Source organism: Castor canadensis, chromosome 8 (assembly GCF_047511655.1).
Source record: "Castor canadensis chromosome 8, mCasCan1.hap1v2, whole genome shotgun sequence".
Taxonomy (NCBI): Eukaryota; Metazoa; Chordata; class Mammalia; order Rodentia; family Castoridae; genus Castor; species Castor canadensis.
In genome coordinates this window covers 12,585,086-12,603,467 of record NC_133393.1, presented here as the reverse complement: position 1 = coordinate 12,603,467, position 18,382 = coordinate 12,585,086, and the positions used below count along the sequence as shown (strand labels likewise).

The window sequence follows — 18,382 nt, the reverse complement described above, 5'->3', positions numbered from 1 at the left end:
ATATACGTGGCTGACGGTAGAATTTTAAATGCAACCTGGGAAGGTTCTCTCTAAGTTCCAGGAGGCAGATGGGAGAATGTGCTCCCTGTGGTGACACACTTTTACACAAGGGGCTGTATGAAATGGAAAGCAATGCCTCATTTGGGAATGAAATTAAACATCATAAAATTGAACATTACAATTTTTAGGCAAGTAAACTTGTTTTCTTGCAGACCAAGAATTACCAGTTGTGTATATTTATTTTCTATGTGGTAACAGCATTAACTGTGGGTTGTTTATTATTTTATAAAAACAAAGGACAGTATTAATAAATGGGGAATTATTCCCAGATACAGGAACTATATACACCATTTAAAAATATCTGTGTTTCTGATGGTTTTCAATGAAAAACTTTCAGTCCTAAAATTGGAACATTATTTTTGAATCTCAACTATTACAATATGTGAAGGCAGGAAGGCTTATGACATAGCCTCTTAAATGAAAGGTTCAGAAAGTCATACTTCCAAGTTTTGGTGAAGGGAGAAAATTTTTTATTTCTTTTACCCTTAGTCTAGGGGGCAGTTATCAATTTCCTAGAAAAGATGTTATTATTTGATGGTTTATTTTCAAATTTGATTTCTAAAATACAAGTGACAAAACCCAGAAACTGTTTTTGTGTATTCCTATCTGATTTAGAATTGAACCTGATATGTGAGAGAACATAGGTGATTTAGTTAACATTGTAGACCCTCTGAAGATTTCAATATGTAACACTTATGCTTCAGGATGCATCCATAATTAGCATTGTTTTTATTGTCTGACATAAATATGGTATAAAACTCCAATGTTTCTTGTTGATAGTCTTATGTAAATCTAGTATGGTGGAGCTTAATATTAGACTGAAGATCAGGAAGCCTGGATTCTCATCTCTGGTTTGTCACTGCTATTGCTGAGTTGTTTTCATCTGTAAAACAAGTGCCTGTCCTCAATGTCTATGATCATCTGCTTGGACATGATTCTACATGACATTTTCATCTTGAGAGAGTAATTTATTAATGTGACATTTTCTGAAACTTTCCTTCTATACATTTTATTTTTATATTCACTACTTAAGGAAATTTTATTTCACTTCAAATTTAGTCTTATGGAAAGAGTAAGAGAAAGAACTTAAGTACAGAAAAGAAAAAAGAATTAAAAATATTGAGCAATTATGGGTACATCTAGCCTAGTTCAGGACAGACACAAATGACCTTGTTTTATTCTAAATTCAGCTCTCTGACTTATGATGAAAAGTGAAAGGTTATTATATGAACTTGCTGGGCAAAACCAGATTTTATAAATAATTACCTGTCAGACTGTTCGAGATAGACAAACATACACCAGACCAACAAAAACACAGACCTGTCATATTTCTGAGAGAAATGTACATTGAGTCTTCCTTCTTTGGGACTATAAGGAGATCAGGTAGAATAAAATGAAGGGAAAAAAACTAAACCCTGTATTTTTGGCCTTGTTCATACTTTAAAATATATACTGTGGGCAAGTAAAGGAATTTCAATGTGAAAAATTAGCCCCTAAAAACTTTATACCTTCTATAAGCCTGAAAGATCAAAACCAAATACAATATATGCTGTTGTTTTAAAAGTTAGGGTATATACCATAGGCTTATAATTTTCCATGCAACATAAGAATGATGATAAAAAGAAGTCAATCATATACTTAAACAAGCACAGATGGGACATCAAAATCCTTTGCCAATTTTTGGATACTCCTTAATTGTGTTTTTTGTTTTTGACATGCAGGTTTTTTCCAAAAGGATTACCATAGAACAGGTAAATGACAGATAACAAGTGTGAATAACATGGCCCAATCATATTAATTGGAACTCATAATGATTTGTTCACAAGAAAAAAATCTTTCAGGCCTCTTACTTTTTGTTTTTATCATTTACAAAGGCTTTGGTGTATGCAAAAACCATGACAAAAGTTTAAATTACACAAAACTCTCAGAATTAAAGAAGTAACTTCCTTCTTTGCAATTCATATTTGATCAGGAACAGTACAATTACATCTGCTATGTTTTGGCTTGTTCCCGAGTGTTACAGTTCTCATTTATTAGAGAAGGCATAGATGCTGGAAGGCAGTACAGCTGCTCCTGGCAAGCAGTATGCCAGCCCCGTTTCAGGCTAGGGTGGGAGTGCTGAAGGGAGGAGGCAAATCCTTTCACACATTCTGACTTTGCATCTGAAGGAGCATGGCATGAGGAGTGTGGTGGGCCTAGGAGTGGAAGAATGGAAAGAGGAGGGAAATGAAGATGGAAGCAGTAGTTCTGTGAGAAGAAACATACATGATGGGCAGATGGCAGGAAGCTGGGGAGAAGCTTCTTTCTCCATGAAATACATACATATATATATATATGTATTGTGAGTGGGGTGAAGGGAAGAGGAGAAGGGAACAGGAGGTAATCAGGTCATTTTTGATTAGTTTAAGTTTATAAAATGAGTACTTTTCTCTAAGATACATATAAAGTCAACATGTGTTAGAAAGTAAAGTGGGCCAGTGGGAGGAGAAGACGGTCCTTTTAATTTTGTGTCCTTTCTCAAATCTGGACTACAAAATGTATCAAATAAAACACAGACTAAACACTGGGGGATAAAAAGACACTACTTTTAAGATATGTGAGCTGAGGGCAGCAAACCCATGCCAAATTAAAATTTCAAAACTGTGTGATCTGCATTTTTATCCACCTACACAGTATCCCAAACATCCTGCCAAATGGCCCATCTAGTAAACAAGACTAAGCGTTGAGGGGGCTGGAGAAGAGCAGGAGTCAGCTAGTTGAAAGTCACAACAAACCAGTCCACTCCCTAGGATATGGAGAAGGTAAACTTGTATTTTATTTTGTGCAAGGAGGAGAAATCACTTCAGTGTAACACTGCCTTTCCTGTTGTTGCAGGCACAATCACAGCCTCATCAGCAGGCTAGAAAAGACATCCCATTCCTGCGGTAGGCACTCTGTCAAAGAAAAAGAAATCTGCAGTGAATTATCACATCAAGTCAAACAAGGAAAGGAGGCAAAAGCTTTCTTCCTGTTTTGTAGACTGCTGGCTACAATCTAATAGTGTGCTTAATATGAATATTTCTGGTGGCAAAGTTGTAGCAACCATTCTGTCTATTAAAAAGTGATGTGGTTAACAAGTGGTTAGTGATTCTATTTGGGTAAGTGGGAGATATGCAAAATAAGACATACCATTTGTTATTTGATTGGGTTTGGTTAAGCCAAAGAGATGTTGTGCTGAATCTGTTTGTCTTTTATAAACATGTGTTCTCTATTCAACATACTCCAGAATCACTGCTAACTAAGTATCTAAATAGTCTATAAATTACTGACTCATTATGGCTTTCCCAGCCCGAACTTGCAGTCTTGAGTAGAAAGCCATGGGACCCAACACTGACAGAGGCCTCTGTATTGCCCTAAGCTATCTCAAAAGAATTCTGCATAGATAGACAGTATGGGAAACTTGAATCTTACATACATATGGCTATGCATGGTGGGATAAAATATTCCCATAAATTAAAACACTGAAACAGATAATAATTGCAGTAACACAATATATTCCAAAGCAAAGAAAGCAAAATTGCTTGCTTTTCACTCAAGTTAGAGATTTTGCATATTAGAGCTGGAAGACCAGAATAACACAGGGCCTCTTGTGACTTGTCCTGAATCTGTACTTTGCACCAAAATGGAGAACTAAAATTAAGAATTTAGGAATAAAAATTCCCCTTTACTGGCATATTTTATATTTTTTAAGCTGGCAAGAGTCACATTCAAAGAATTCATAATCCTCAATTAATTTTCTATACCCTGCAGAAAAATGGGTAAAATGATAAAATTCTATAGTAGGCATTTTCCCATTCTGAAGTTAGTGTCTCTGGGGCTACTGTGGAGTCTATGAACTTTCAGTCCAACAAATTTACTGTCAACAGCCATCTTGTAAGAAATATACAGAGGCAGGCAGCCAAGATGACTGAACAGAGATGTCCTGTGCACAACTGTGCCACAGAGAACCAGGGCAACAAAGGAAAATTTGCATTTCCAGGAGACTGATAGAGGGAGAACACTGGAAATCAGTAAGGAGAGAAAGGAACCATTAAGGCAACCTGGAGAAAAGAACAAAGCAACTCCAATTTCAACCTTTCCCTACTGGGAAAGGCCAGCAACTCCAATCCTAGCAGCAGACTGGCAGTCCTAACTGCAGGAGAATCTCAGGTCCTTATGCACTTTATATCCAGTTTGGGGAGCTGAATGGTCTATGGGTTCCAAGAAGGAGCTTACTTTGGGTCTCTCTAGTCCCTAGAGCCCAAGTTGCCACAACAGTCACTGATTGCTTTAGGGACCAGCAGTCAGCCCCTGACATGGTCAGAGGCCTTGGACTGGTGCATGCTTCACTGAGTGGGAGAAAGTCCCTTCAGTGTCCTGCAGCTTCAGGATCAGTGACTGGGACAGGCACAAGCCCAGGTCCACCCACCCTTCCCCCATGGAAACACTGGAAGATCTCTTCAGCCCACAGCCTTGAGACTATAGCTACCAGTGCAAAGTCCCAGCTCCACCCACACCTGTCCATTAGGAGTGAAGAAGGCCCTAGCTGTGTCTTGTGACTGACAGTGGCCCTAGTCCCTGGCACAACCTGTATATACCTGATGGGAAGGTCCTCGTCCTCTTCCAAGTTCCCATCCTTGAGACTGCAGCTGCTGGTGCAAAAAGCCCCAATGTTACCCAAATTTGTCCCTGGAGGATTGTTGTTAATAATGCCATCATCTTGCCTCATCCTCATCAGAGACTGCCATAGGGACATTCCTATCCATGTCCTGCAGCTCCAGTACAACATGTACTAAAGCCACAAGTTGCACCACTTGCCTGTGCTTAACCTGTGGGAGCCAGGGAAGGTCTCTTCCATGTTCTCCACCTCCAGGTACATGGGACAGCAATGCAAGCCTAACTGGCACTGTGTATGCTCTGGGGATCCAGGAACAGTTTTGTCCACAGCCCTGGGACTTGGGACTCCAGCTATCAGTGCCAAAAGCCCTTCTACAGCTTGTGCCTGAGACCTGGAAAAAGTCTCATCTGCGTCCCACGGCTTAACAAAAGTGGCTAACAATGCTACAAGCCACAGTACAAATCACCGCAGAGGACCCAGGGAAGGTCTCTTCTGTGTTTTCAAATCTTCAGCCCATGGATACTGGTGCCTCAGACCCCAACATCTCTTATGCTCATCCTGTGGAATCTTGGGAAGACCCCATCCCATGTAGCTCCAGGTGCCACAAGTCCAAGCATCTCCCACACTTATCTTCAGAGCCCTGGGGAAGGACTCCTTCGTACTCGACGGCTTGGGAACCTTGTCTGATGGTGCTACAATCCTTGGCATTGCCTATGCTTGCTCTGAGGGATGTGGGGACAGTCCTGTCCACATCCTGCACCACTAAGAGTGTGGCAGTTGCCACCATGAGCCCCAGTGCCATCAGTGCTTGATTCTGTGGAGCCTGAAGACACGTATTGTTGGAAGCATATGCCCACTGCAAAGTCTTAACAACTACCTTCCTGAACTGCTATAGTCTAGACTACTGATGCACTCGGATTTGGATGGCATCGAAGACAAAGAAATCACACAGAGACTGTTTTTGAGTTCCCCATAACCAAATCCAAAGCATCTATCCCACTGACAGACTATCTACTGTCTAAATAAAAAACTTGTCTTATAAAATTTACTTCATAAAATTGATGAACATTACACCACATACCATCAATGTAGGGATACAACAGATGTGAAAGGAAACATGACACCTACAAGGAAAACAATAATTCTCCACAAACAGATCTGAATTTGAAAGGAATCTATGACATGCCTGAAAAAGAACTAAAAATAATGAAACTAAGGAAACTCAGTGAGATGTAAGAGAATACAGATAAACAATGTAGAGACATCAGGAAAAATAATTCAAGATATGAATGAGAAATTCACCAAAGAGAAAGAAATAATCAAAAATACCTACCAGAAATCTTGGATGTAAAAACTTTAACCAATGCAATTAAAAAATATGTAATAGAGAGCTTTTACAACAGACCAGAATAAACAGAAGAAAGAATTTATGAATTTGAAGATAGGTTTAATTAATTTAGTTAGACCAAAAAAAAAAAAAAAGATTTCAAAAGGATGAAGACAGACAATGAATCTCATGGGACACCAGTAAGCAAACAAATATTTGCATTATAGAATTCCAGAAGGTGAAGAAAAGGGAAAAGGCATTGAAAACAAAATAGTATCTGAAAATTTCCCAAATCTTCACAGACATGGGCATCCCAAAATACAGCCTCATCAAGGCATATTATAATGAAAATGTCAAATATATAAAAGAAAAATTATTCTAATCAGTCAGTAAGCCAGTGACTTATGCTTCCTATTCCAGTTACTCAGGAGGTGGAAATTATGAGGACTGCAGTTTGAGACCAATCAGCCTGGGCAAAAAGTTAGTGAGACCCCCATCTAAACCAATGACTGGGCATGGCAGAGCACACCTATGGTTCCAGCTACAGGGGAGGCTGTAGACAGATGGATCATGGTCCAGGCCAGCCTGGGCAAAAAAGTGTGAGACCCTATCTAAAATACAACCTAAAAAGCAAAAGGGGCTGGAGTTAATGGCTCAAGTGAAAGAATGCTTGCCTAGTAAGTGCAAAGTCCTGAGTTCAACTTTGCTGAGAGAGAGAGAATCCTAAAAACAGCAAAAGCATTAATTCACATGTCACATATTAGGGAACTCCCATTACACTTACAGTAGAACTCTTTTTCAGCAGAAGCCTTACAGGCCAGAGGAGAATGGGATAATATATGCAAAATACTGAAAGAAAATAAATTGCCAACTAAGAATACTATACCCAGCAAAATTACCCTTCAAAAAGAAGGACAAATAAACTTCCTGAGATAAGCAAAAACTGAGAGAATTCATCACCACTAGATTAACTCTCAAAAAATACTTAAGGGAGTCATACACTAGAAATAAAAAGATGAAAAACATCATGAAAACACGAATCTATAAAACACATTAGAAAAACAGATAAATGGAGAAGAGAATCAAACTTTGACATGGCAGAAAACTAAGACATCACAAAACAACTAATAAGAGAAGTCAAAATACAAAAAACTACAATTACAGTGACAGCAGGAATTTCATACCTAATAACCGCAAATGTAAATGAATTAAATTACCCAACCAAAAGACATACATAGGGCTGGTGGAGTGGCTCAACTGGCAGAGTGTCTGCCTAGCAAGTATGAGGCCCTGGGTCCAAACACAGTACTGCACACATGTGCGCACGCGCACACACACACACACACACAATCAATAAACACAGAGTAGTTAAATGTATTAAAAAACAAGACCCCAGTCAGGTGCACTGGTGCAAACCTCTCATCCTGGCTACTTGGAAGGCTGAAGCAGTAGTATTACAAGTTTGGAACAAGCCCAGGAAGCTGAGTAAGACACTGTCACAAAACAAAACAGCTATCACCCCAAACAACAACACCTACAAAAAACAAATCCAAAAACAAGATCCAGTCATATGCTGCCTACAAGAAACTTACTTCACTGGTAAAGATGCACACAGGCTGAAAATTAAGGAATGGAAAAAAGATGTACTTTGCAAGTGGAAACCAAAGTGAGCAGGAGTAGCCATACTCTCATTAGATAAAGCAGAAACTAAAAAGAAACAGAGAATGTCATTATATTTTGATAAAAGGATCAATTCAGCCAGAGGATATGACAACTGTACCCAACATATGTACCCAACATTGGATCACCAAAATATATAAAGCAAATATTAGAGATATAGTCTTTAATATAGTAATAGCTGAATACTTCAATACCCCACTTTCCTCCATGCCAGACTGTCCACACAGAAATTTGCCAAGATATATCTGAGTTGAACCATTTCAAATGGACCTAAGAGTCACTTGTGAAACACTTCACTGAAGCAGTAGAATATACATTTTCCTCATCAGCACATGGAATACTGTTCAGGACAGCTCATATGTTAGGCCTAGCATATTATATCTCTTCTCATACCACAAGAGAAAAAAACTACAGGTCAACAAGAAGAATGGAAAGTATACAAATGTATGGAAACTGAATAACATGCTCCTAAATGACTAGTGGGTAACTGAAGAAATTAAAGGGGAAATAAAAAAATTCAAGAAACCAAAGAAAATAACAATATAATATACCAAAATTTGTGGAATATGGCAAATAAAATACCAAAAGGGAATTTTGTAGCAACAAATGCACACATCAAAAAAAAAAAAAAAAAGAAATATCTCAAATATATAACCTAACAGTGCACCTCAAGGGCTTAGAAAAGCAAACACAAGCCAAACCCCAAATTGGACAGAAAAAAAATAGCAAAGATCAGAGCATAAATACATAAATAAATAAATGAATAAAATCAGAACTAACAAAATACAAAAGATTACTAAAGAGTTTTTTTTTTTTTTTTTTTTAAGGATAAACAAAGCTGGCAAACTTTTAGCTAGACTGGCCAAGAAAAAAAGAGACAACTTGAGTACAATCAGAAGAAAAGGCAGACATTACAACTAGTACTACAAAATACAAAGGGTCCTAAGAAGTTACTATGAATAATTATATTTTGCTAAAGTTTGGAAAACTTAGAAGAAACAGAGAAGTTCCTGAGCACATACAATCTACCAAAACTGAATTAAGAAGAAAAAGAAAATCTAAACAGTAAGTAGTGATGCAATTGAAGCAGTAATTTAAAATGTCCAATCTACAAGTATAGGACCTGATGGCTTTTCTGCTGAACTCTACAAAACATTTAAAGACCAAACTCTAATTCCTCTTAAACTATTTCAAAAAACTGAAAAGGAAGGAACTCTCAAACTCTCTGACAGGCCAGCATTATTCTGATACCAAGACCAAAGGTACAACAATAACAAAACTATAGACTCATATCCCTGATGAATGCAGATGCAAAAATTCTCAATGAAGTACTAGTAAACTGAATTTAGGAGCACATGCAAATCAATAAATATGATGAAAATCAACAGACTAAAGGACAAAAACTATAAAATCATTCAACAGATGCAGATAAGCATTTAATAAGATTCAGCATCCTTTCATGATGAAAACTTCCAACACATTAGACTTAGATGAAACGTACCTCAACATTGTAAATCTGTATGTGAAAAGCTGAAAGCATTTTCCTAAGTGGGGACAAGAGAAGGAGGTCCACATTACCACTCTTATTTAAATTAGTACTGGAAGTTTTAGTAAGAGGAATTAGGCAAGAGAAAGGAAGAAGTTAAATTGTCCATGTTGGTGGCTATCATGATTGCATAAATAAAAAACAAAAACAAAAACACTGCATTGAAGCTGTTAAAACTCATAACCAAACTCATTCCAGTTGTAGGGTGCAAGATCAACATATGAGTAAGAGCAGCATTTTAATACACAACAACAAACCCGAAGAAAAAGAAATTAAGAAAGCATTCCATTCACAAAAATTACAAAAATGTTTAGCAATTAATTTAACCAAAGAATAAAAATTATAAAACACCAATAAAAGAAATTATAGAGGACACACAAGCAAATGGAAAGATACCCCATGTTCATGGATCACAAGAATCAATGGGTTTTTTTTTCTTTCTTTCCTTCTTTCTCTCTTTTTTAAAATTTTTTTTGGTGATGGTACTGGAGTTTGAACTCGGGGCTAATGTTCGCTAAGCAGGTGCTCGCTATCACTAGAGCCATGCTTCCAGTCCCAATAATTAATATTGTTAAATGACCATGCTACCAAAGTGATACATAGGTTCAGGCAGTGAAAATTTACCACCAACTTCTTCATGAAAATAGAAAAAAAAATCCTAAAATTCATATGGAGCCAGAAAAGCCAGAATAACCAGAGTGATTCTGAGCAAAACAAAACAAACAACAAAGCAGGAAGCATGACAATATGACTTCAAAATGAAGCACACAAAGATATAACTCAAATAGCACAGTACTGGTGTAAAAATAAACACAAAGACTAATGGAACAGAACAGAGGACTCAGAAATTAATCCATGTTCATACAGACAACTGATTTTTGATCAAGACACCAAAAAAATTATGATGGATGTAAGAGTTTCTTCAATAAATAGTGCTGGCAAAACTGAATATACATTATGTGGAATACTGAAACTAGAGCCCTTCCTCTCATGGTATACAAAAATCAACTCAAAATGGATTAAAGACCTAAATGTAAAAACCAGAACCATAAAATGACTACAAGAAAACATAGGGGAAACACTTCAAAACACTGGGGTAGACAATGATTTTTTTCAGAAAGGCCCACAAGGTCACAGGAAATGTAAATACAAATAGACAAAGGGGATTATATCAACTAAGAAACATCTGTAAAATAAAGGATATAACTAACAGAATTAAGAGATAGCCTACAGAATGGGAAGAGATACTTGCAAACTGTTCATCCAACAAATAACTAATATACAGAACGTATAAGAAATTCAAAATGCTGAACACAAACCCTGAAAACAATTCAATTAAAAATGGGCTAAAGAACTAAAGACACTTCTCAAAAGACACTTCTCAAAAGACATATAAATGGGCAGCAAATACATGAAAAAATGCACAGTCTCACTCATCATAGGGAAATGCAAATCCAAACCATAGTAAGATAGTTCAACCTAGTTTCAATGGCTATCATCAAAAAGAAAGAAAGAAAAAAAGCTAGCAAGGACATAGAGAAAGGGGAACTCTTGTACACCATTGGTGGTAACGTAAAGTAGTCCAGTCATTATGGAAAATACCACTGAGATTCCTCAAAGAACTAAAAATAGAACTACCAAAAGATCCAGCTATTCTGCTACTGGGTATTTATCCAAAGGAGATGAAAGTATTATATCAAAAAGATGCTTGAACTGCTATGTTTTTTGCTGCACTATTCACAATAGCTAGACTACGAGATCAACTTAGCTGTCCATCTGTGGATGGACAGATAAAGAAAATGTAGGGCAAGCATGGAGACGCTTATCTTTAGTCCCACCACTTAATGGGCTGAGGCAGAAGCATCTCAAGCTCAAGACCAGCCTAGGCTATAAGGAGACACTATCTCAAAACAAACAAAAAACCGGAAAACAAACACAAAAAGAAAATGCGATATAATAAAGTATTATTTAGCTATATAGAGAACAATAATCTGTCATTTGCTGCACCATGGCTAGAACTGGAGGTTATTATGTTAAGTGAAATAACCCAGAAGGAGAAATGCAAACCTTACATCTTCTCACTCATTTGTTGAGACCAGTAAGTCAATCTTGCATACAGATGGATGGAATAAGCTGGTGGCCCACACCTGTAATCCTAGCTACCTGGGACCCTAAGATGGGGAAGATAGCAGTGTAAGGTCAGCATGGGCAAAAAGTTCATGAGACCCCCATCTCAACCAACAGCTAGGCACAGGGGTGGGTGCAAGTCACCTCAAGCTACACAGGAGGCTGAGCTAGAGAGGAGTGGATCATGATTTCAGGTCAGCCTGAGCAAGAAATTTTGTGAGACACCCCCTCCCCAATCAACAGAAAAAAGCTAGGTGCGGTGGCACATGTCTGTCATCCCTGCTATGGGAGGAAGCACAAAATAGGATGATCACAGTTCAGGCTGGCCTGCGCAAAAAAGCAAGATTCTATCTCCAAAACAACCAGAGCAAAAAGGGCTGGAGGTGGAGGGCCTGCTTAGCAAATGTGAAGCCCTGACTTCAAACTGTAGTACCACAAAATAAACAAACAAACAAACAAAGTGAGAGGATACTGGTCACTGGATACTGGGAAGGCAGAAAGGAAGGGTCTGACAGAAATTCAATAAGGGGCACCAAAACATAGCCTGCGTATGAGCAAGGCCAGATTCTTTCTAAAGGCAAACTGCTGAAATGTGCTGTGCTTCCAAAAGGTTTGCGTGCAGGGGAAATGGAGTCTTGGTTGAACTTACCTGAGGAATAACCAGGTTTAATCTTTCCAGGGTGTGCAATAGGAGATGGTTCGCATTAGTTTCAGAAAGGTGACTTTTCAAGATTAATTCACCTTCACAGATGATTTATTACCATTCTTAGTAAACAACTAAAAGATTAAGGGCTAATTTAGTAACATAGATCCTCAAGTAGCCAAGTATAACGAGAAAACTAAAGTTTAGAGCGGACCAAGATTTCTGTATTGAGTTCTTCCTATTCTAATTCTAGAATAAAGATGGGACAAACAAGCATGTATAATTAGTGAGGAGCAGTTTCATCAAACCAATCCCCTTGGGTCCACCACTGTGAGTCACTGACTGCTCTTTGCTTTTGATGAACAAAGACTGTATGTTGCCTGTGCAAGGCAAGCATGGGAATGCCCCAAATTTGGCATTGTTTCCTGTAAAGAGTAAGCAACTTTACAGGAAGATGGATGAGGACGACTCATCTTTGTGTCAACTGTGAATTTTTTTTTTTTCTATTTGCTCTGTGAAAGTTGAAACTAAATTTAAACACTGCCTGTGTGAGGCCCTTCCAAGGCTACATTCTCATGGGACACTTTATATTCCACTTACTTTCTTCTGTCAGGTCCTATGAATGAATCCCAGTTCTACATTTTCACATACACTCCTATTTAATAAAACCTAAATTTTGACCAGAACCAGCCAGAACCCTCAAGATTATGAAATAGTCAATAACACAGTCAGACCTCCACCAACAAATCAATTTCTACCTGCTCTAAACCTGCCACTTAAGACCTAGTGAGCTCTTTTCTCGATTACTAGTTGCTCCTTTGTGAATTTATTGAAAAGCTCAAACATTTTAGCATCTTTCAAACATAGTGGCAAAGATGATGACTTTTTAAAAACACCAGTTGTAGTTCCTAGCTATTTTTTTTTTCTTCTTCTTCTTAAATTGAGAATCTAGGTAGCAAGATGTCAGTCTATCTAGAAAAGCAGGCACGGATTCTACCTTCTGCACAGGACATTCTTAAGTGTGGGACTTTAAAAAATAGGTCTTTTGTTTTTTGTTATCTTTATATAAACAAGTAGGAGAAAACATTTAATTCCCAGATTAGTTTACCTGTGGTTTTTTTATGGGCCATGATTAATTGGCACATTTTAAGGAACACAAACTAATATTAAACTAATATTAAGAAGCAAAAGAGGACTGGAGATGTGGCTCAAGTGGTAGAATGCTTGCCTAGCAAGTGTGGGGCCTTGACTTCAAATCCCAATATTGCCAAAAAAAGATGAGAGCTAGCTAGGTGTAGAGGTACACACCTGCAATCCAGCTGGAGGCTGAGGCAGGAGAAGCACTTTAGCCCGGGTGTTGAAGGTGTTTTAAGACTCTGTCTTAAAACAAAACAAAAGAAAAACAGTGATAAAGCAAAAGCTTACTATTTACCTGAAGGAACAGAAGATAAATACACTAAAAATTTACTCTGTAGTTCTAAGTTAAATACTACTGAGTGTATTATTTGTGTCATGAGCCTGATAAAGCATAAACTACAGATAAAAACCATCCCTCCCTTCCTTCCCCCAGTTCCAATTGACATTTTACTCTTCCTACTCCCTTCCCTGATCCCTTCCTGCTGTCTCAAACTTTAAATAAGTAGTGTATGAATTTCACTGCATCAGGTCAGAAACTCCCTTCCAAATAATTCAGTTCTAAAAGGCCTAAGAGACCCTAATTGACTGTCTGAATTCCTATAAATTTGCTTAATTTGATCTAGCAAATCTTTATTGAATGCTTACTCCATGTAAACCACGGTGTGCTTGGTGGTAGGTAGAAAGGACACCAGATAACGGACAGTCCCTGGCCTGTTCAGACTTCCACCTTAGTGTTTTACTGCTGCCAAGTAAAATGCATTAGGTCATTCTAAAGGGGGGAGGGGAGGGAAGAGAGGGAGAAAACAAAGCAACTTTTGTTTGTTTCTAATAACAATATTTAATTTTAAATAACATTTAAAAAGTTACGAGATTTGTATATTTCTCAGAGTATGCAGGGGAAAAGATTCAAGAATGTTGAGATATATGGTTTTATGGTTTATGAAGTACTTTTATGTTCATATCTAATTTGAGCTTTACCACAACTAGTAAAGGATCTCTTTCTACTTTTTAAAGTGATAATGACTAGTAAGTGGTACACTGAGGATTTAAAACCCAGAGCCTGTTTTATACTACATTGTCTTACGTTCAAACAAAGCAACATCCCCTACCCCCGCCTCACCAAATCTGGCATAATTTATTCCACCCAGATTACTGTAAAAACACATATTCTCCTACTTCTAAAAAACCAAATTCTTGGTAAACATCAATTAAAGGGAAAATTAAAATTTAAACTACGTCAGTTTAACACAATAATTCAGAGTGCAAAGATGGACCTTAAATCTAACCATCTTCCATTTGCAGGCATTTTCAACCAGTGCTTATTTTCCAGGCTGCCTTAAAGAATAGAGTATGGAACACCATGTCCAAATCACTTGGAGAGCTTTAAGAAATACAGACACTTGAGCGCTAGATCTTCTGAGCCAGTTGGTGGGGGTACTTAGGCTTTGGAATGTTTTAGAGCACCCAGGAGGTTGGATGTGCAGTGAGGGCTGAGGAGGTAGAAAGCATGAGTACCATGAACAGGACCCCAGCATGGCTCTGTCAATAAATGGCATGCTTGCACAATCTGTTATGATTACACAGTACACAATATGTATACCTTTTGTGGTACTTGTGTTTGAACTCAGGGCATCACTCTTGCAAGGCAGGCGCTCTACCACTTGAGCCACACCTCCAGCCCTTTTTGGTCTGGTTATTTTGAAGACAGGGTCTTGCTTTTTGCTCAGGCTGGCCAGGACCACCATCCTCCTAATTTTAAGCTTCCTGTAGGAGTTGAGATGACAGGCATGTGCACTGCACACAGCTATTGGTAGAGATGGGGTCTTCTAAACTTTCTGCCCAGGCTGACCTTGAACTACAATCCTCCCTATCTTGACTTCTCAAATAGTTAGGATTATGGGCATCAGCCACTGGTTCCTGGAAATATTTCTAATGGACATTCTAATGTTGGCACTAATGGATTTAATTTAAAAGAGATAGAAACAGAGGGCTTCACATTATAGTGGTTACCCAGACAGCAGGCAAGTTACCTGTACCTCAGGTTTCTCACTCCTAGTCCATCTGTAGACTACTCATTGCATTTTTCTAGCTGAGATTCTGAGATACCACTGTAGCATAGCCTGCCTGATTGCTACAACACACATAATATTATGGAAAAAGAATTAAAAACTAAGCCTGCTAAGCGAAGCTGAACAAACCCTTTGCTAACATCTAGAATTGACAATAGAACTTGGGTATTAGATAGTATCCTTGTGAATTTCTCTAGCCTAATTTTGAAAAGATGCATGGTGAACTGGGGAAAGCCTGGCTGTCTGGGACTGCCCAGAGCTGTGTTTAGCTTCTTTGGCCTTAATGGGGAAAACAGATGCAGAGAATGAAAAAATTTCCAGATTAAGAGCCTTTGGGAGCAGAACAAAAGTGAAGAGACTCAGGAATGAGGACTTAATGATGTCCCAAGCTGCACAGTTTAGTAGTGAGAAGTTTTTTGTTCTTCTGCTATATGATTAGCAATCCTTGGAGGATCACTTCACCCCTGAGTGCCCCAAATAACAGCTTTTATAAATGGATAAGATATTGAAATCACTAAGATAAACCTGGATGAAAGGTTCTGTTCAAATGTAGAATCTTTAGGACCTTCAAAGAGTTAATATGCCATGTGTTTCTGTTGAAGTCTTATGAGGCTGTGCTCGGTCTGGGTTAGGGTTGATCAAATAATGTGGCTTGCCTGGATCTGTTTGGAGTTGGCCAATTTGGGTTAAATCCAGTAATAAAAGGGACAATAAAAAGATTTGGAGCATACATTCACCATCTCCCCAAATACCACTTACTCCTAATTAAGTGTAGGGCAGACTCTGCATTCTGGATGATTTGGGGGCCACAGGAGCCTCCCTGGTTACTGTAAGTCTGGGGATTTCCCAAGAGCTCTTCTGTACTCCACGGAGATGAGGTGGCAGAGAGAAGGCTTCCACAATCTTGGCGTGGCTCTGCTGGGAGGTATGCAGAGGGAGGCAGCAGAGTACACTGGGAACAAAAGGCTTTCACTAGCCCTGACTTATTAAATGTTTGGTTTATTGGAATACTTGGTTGATCTGAGGCTGAGATGGTAGGTACTTCTCTGGATTTCATGTGTAAGTGCTATTTCATAAATCAACTAAATTAGTCCCTCTTTACCCTATTCCCAAGCTTTACAGTAAGTCAGTAGGCTTGTTAATGGGCCTTTTTCTACTTTTCTTTTGGTAGGAAAACTGGAGACTATACCAAGTTGTGTCAAACCTGGGTTGCTGGGTTGTCTCCAATCCCGCACCCCCACACACCAGAACTCAGCTCTGCCCTCTGTGGGTTCCATGGATTCAGGCTTTAAGCCTTCTACTGCTCCTTCCATCTGCCTAAGGAGATGACTGTACCATGACAGACATATTGCTTTGCTTTAATACTATAAATCTGGAGCCTCATATCAAAGCTATGCAACAGTTCCTTAAAAGACAAAATATGTCCCCTTCCTTTGCTGCCCTGTGACTGCGTGTGGGCAAAAGATTTAATTATAATGAATAAAGGAGAATGGTGGTTTATGACTCTTGAAATCAAAGTTGAAATCATGGCTGAATTTCATTAGCAAACATAAATACAAATAGGCACATCTTGTTTATAACACTGCCATGTGACGTTTCCCTTTTTGATAATTTCATTCTAATTCTGATAGTTCAGAGAATGTAAATTGAACCATATGATACACAGCACTGTAGCATGCAAAACTCTTAAGTGAACATCATTAAGAGTTTTTATATACTTTTTTGTATACTTCCCCCATGTTATAAATGCCCCATGAACATCATGGAGGGCAGCTGATCAGGTATCAAGCCTTGATTTAAGAAGAGCTAAATCTTAAATCAAGATTTAAGATTTGATTTGAGAACAGCAGAATGGGAAAAAAGAGAGTAGTAACTCTCTCTATTCTGAGTAATCTGGAGCCTGTAAATTGTGAGGAATTTTTTTTTTGGTGGGGGGACGGGTCTCACTATGTAGCCTGGGCTGGCCTAGGAACCCTCGATCCTGCTGCCTCAGCCTCCAGAATGCTGGTATTGCAGGCATATACCACCAAACACAGTGGAATTTTTATGCATGCTTTTCTCTAACTCTGTCAGATTCTTATTTCATTAAAGAATACTACATTTAAAAAACATTCTTCAAACATTCTATAAATTCTTGGGTTATTACCAAGGTGTTTTAGCATTCTAAATAAAAAATTTCTCTAAATTAAATTTAGCTATCAAAATTACCATTTCTAATGATCCAAGTTATTTCAAATAATATGAGAGGTATGGTTTTATTGCTGTTGTCTTGTTAAGCAAAGTAATGAAGCGGCTGATCAAGCCACATTGTATTTTAGGGAAAAAGATTTTTTGAATGCCATTCTTCAGCAATTTTATAAGACTAATAAAATGAGTGCCACTTCTACGTTTACATTATGCCTTTCATGATATCGTATGCATCTAAATACTTCAAGTTAATAATTAATGTCAATAATATTAAGCTTTTAGCTACTTTATATTATAAACAATCAGAACACAGGTCTAAAATCATTCCAAGCAGCACACCCACACATGCACGCACGCACACACGTAAAATGTGCCAAGCTGGCAGGAGTTGTTAACAACTCAGATAACAATTTTGGGGGGCTCAGCTATAATAACCAATAATTTTTAAAATCTTAGTTGACCAATAGATCCAGAAGGTATGGGACATGCTATTTATTTGTATTTGTGTGTCCAGGATAAAGTCAATGCTCAGGAAAAAATGAAAAGTTAGATGCTTAATTGACCTCAGCAGCACATCAAAAATATCACACACCATGATCATTCTAGCGATACAAGGTTCCATTTTAGGGCTGCAACACATGCAAATCAATATACTTAATATTTCACACTAACAGAATGCAGGATAAAATCATATGACTGCCTTATTAGATGCAAAAAAAGCATTTGGTAAAATTCAGTATCCATTCATAGCATAAGCTCTGAAGAAATCAGGTACAGAAGGATCACACCTCAACATAATAAAGACTATCTATAACAGATTCTCAGCTATCAAACTAAATGAGGGGAAAACTGAAAGCATTTCCGCTAAGTCACGAACAAGACAAGCATGTCTAGTCTCACCACCAGTAGAAGTTTTAGCCAAAGCAACTAAGCAAGAGAAAGAAATAAAATGCATCAAAATAGAAAGGGA

General features: G+C 38.1%; 1 protein-coding gene across 13 annotated transcripts in view; it reads right to left on the bottom strand.

Annotated features, from left to right (window-relative positions):
• Positions 1-2,851: 2,851 nt before the first annotated feature.
• Supt3h (SPT3 homolog, SAGA and STAGA complex component) overlaps positions 2,852-18,382 on the bottom strand; it is a 369,638-nt gene continuing 354,107 nt past the window's right edge. For 7 of the 13 annotated variants that reach the window (XM_074082016.1, XM_074082023.1, XM_074082018.1 and 4 more), the window contains 2 exons: positions 4,677-4,730; positions 2,852-2,993 (listed from right to left, as the gene is read on the bottom strand). In XM_074082016.1, coding sequence (XP_073938117.1) covers positions 2,952-2,993; positions 4,677-4,730 — 96 coding nt within the window. In that variant the 3' untranslated portion in view covers positions 2,852-2,951. The remainder of the gene's footprint in view (positions 2,994-4,676; positions 4,731-18,382) is intronic. The other 6 variants (XM_074082019.1, XM_074082022.1, XM_074082026.1 and 3 more) reach the window with 2 other exon arrangements.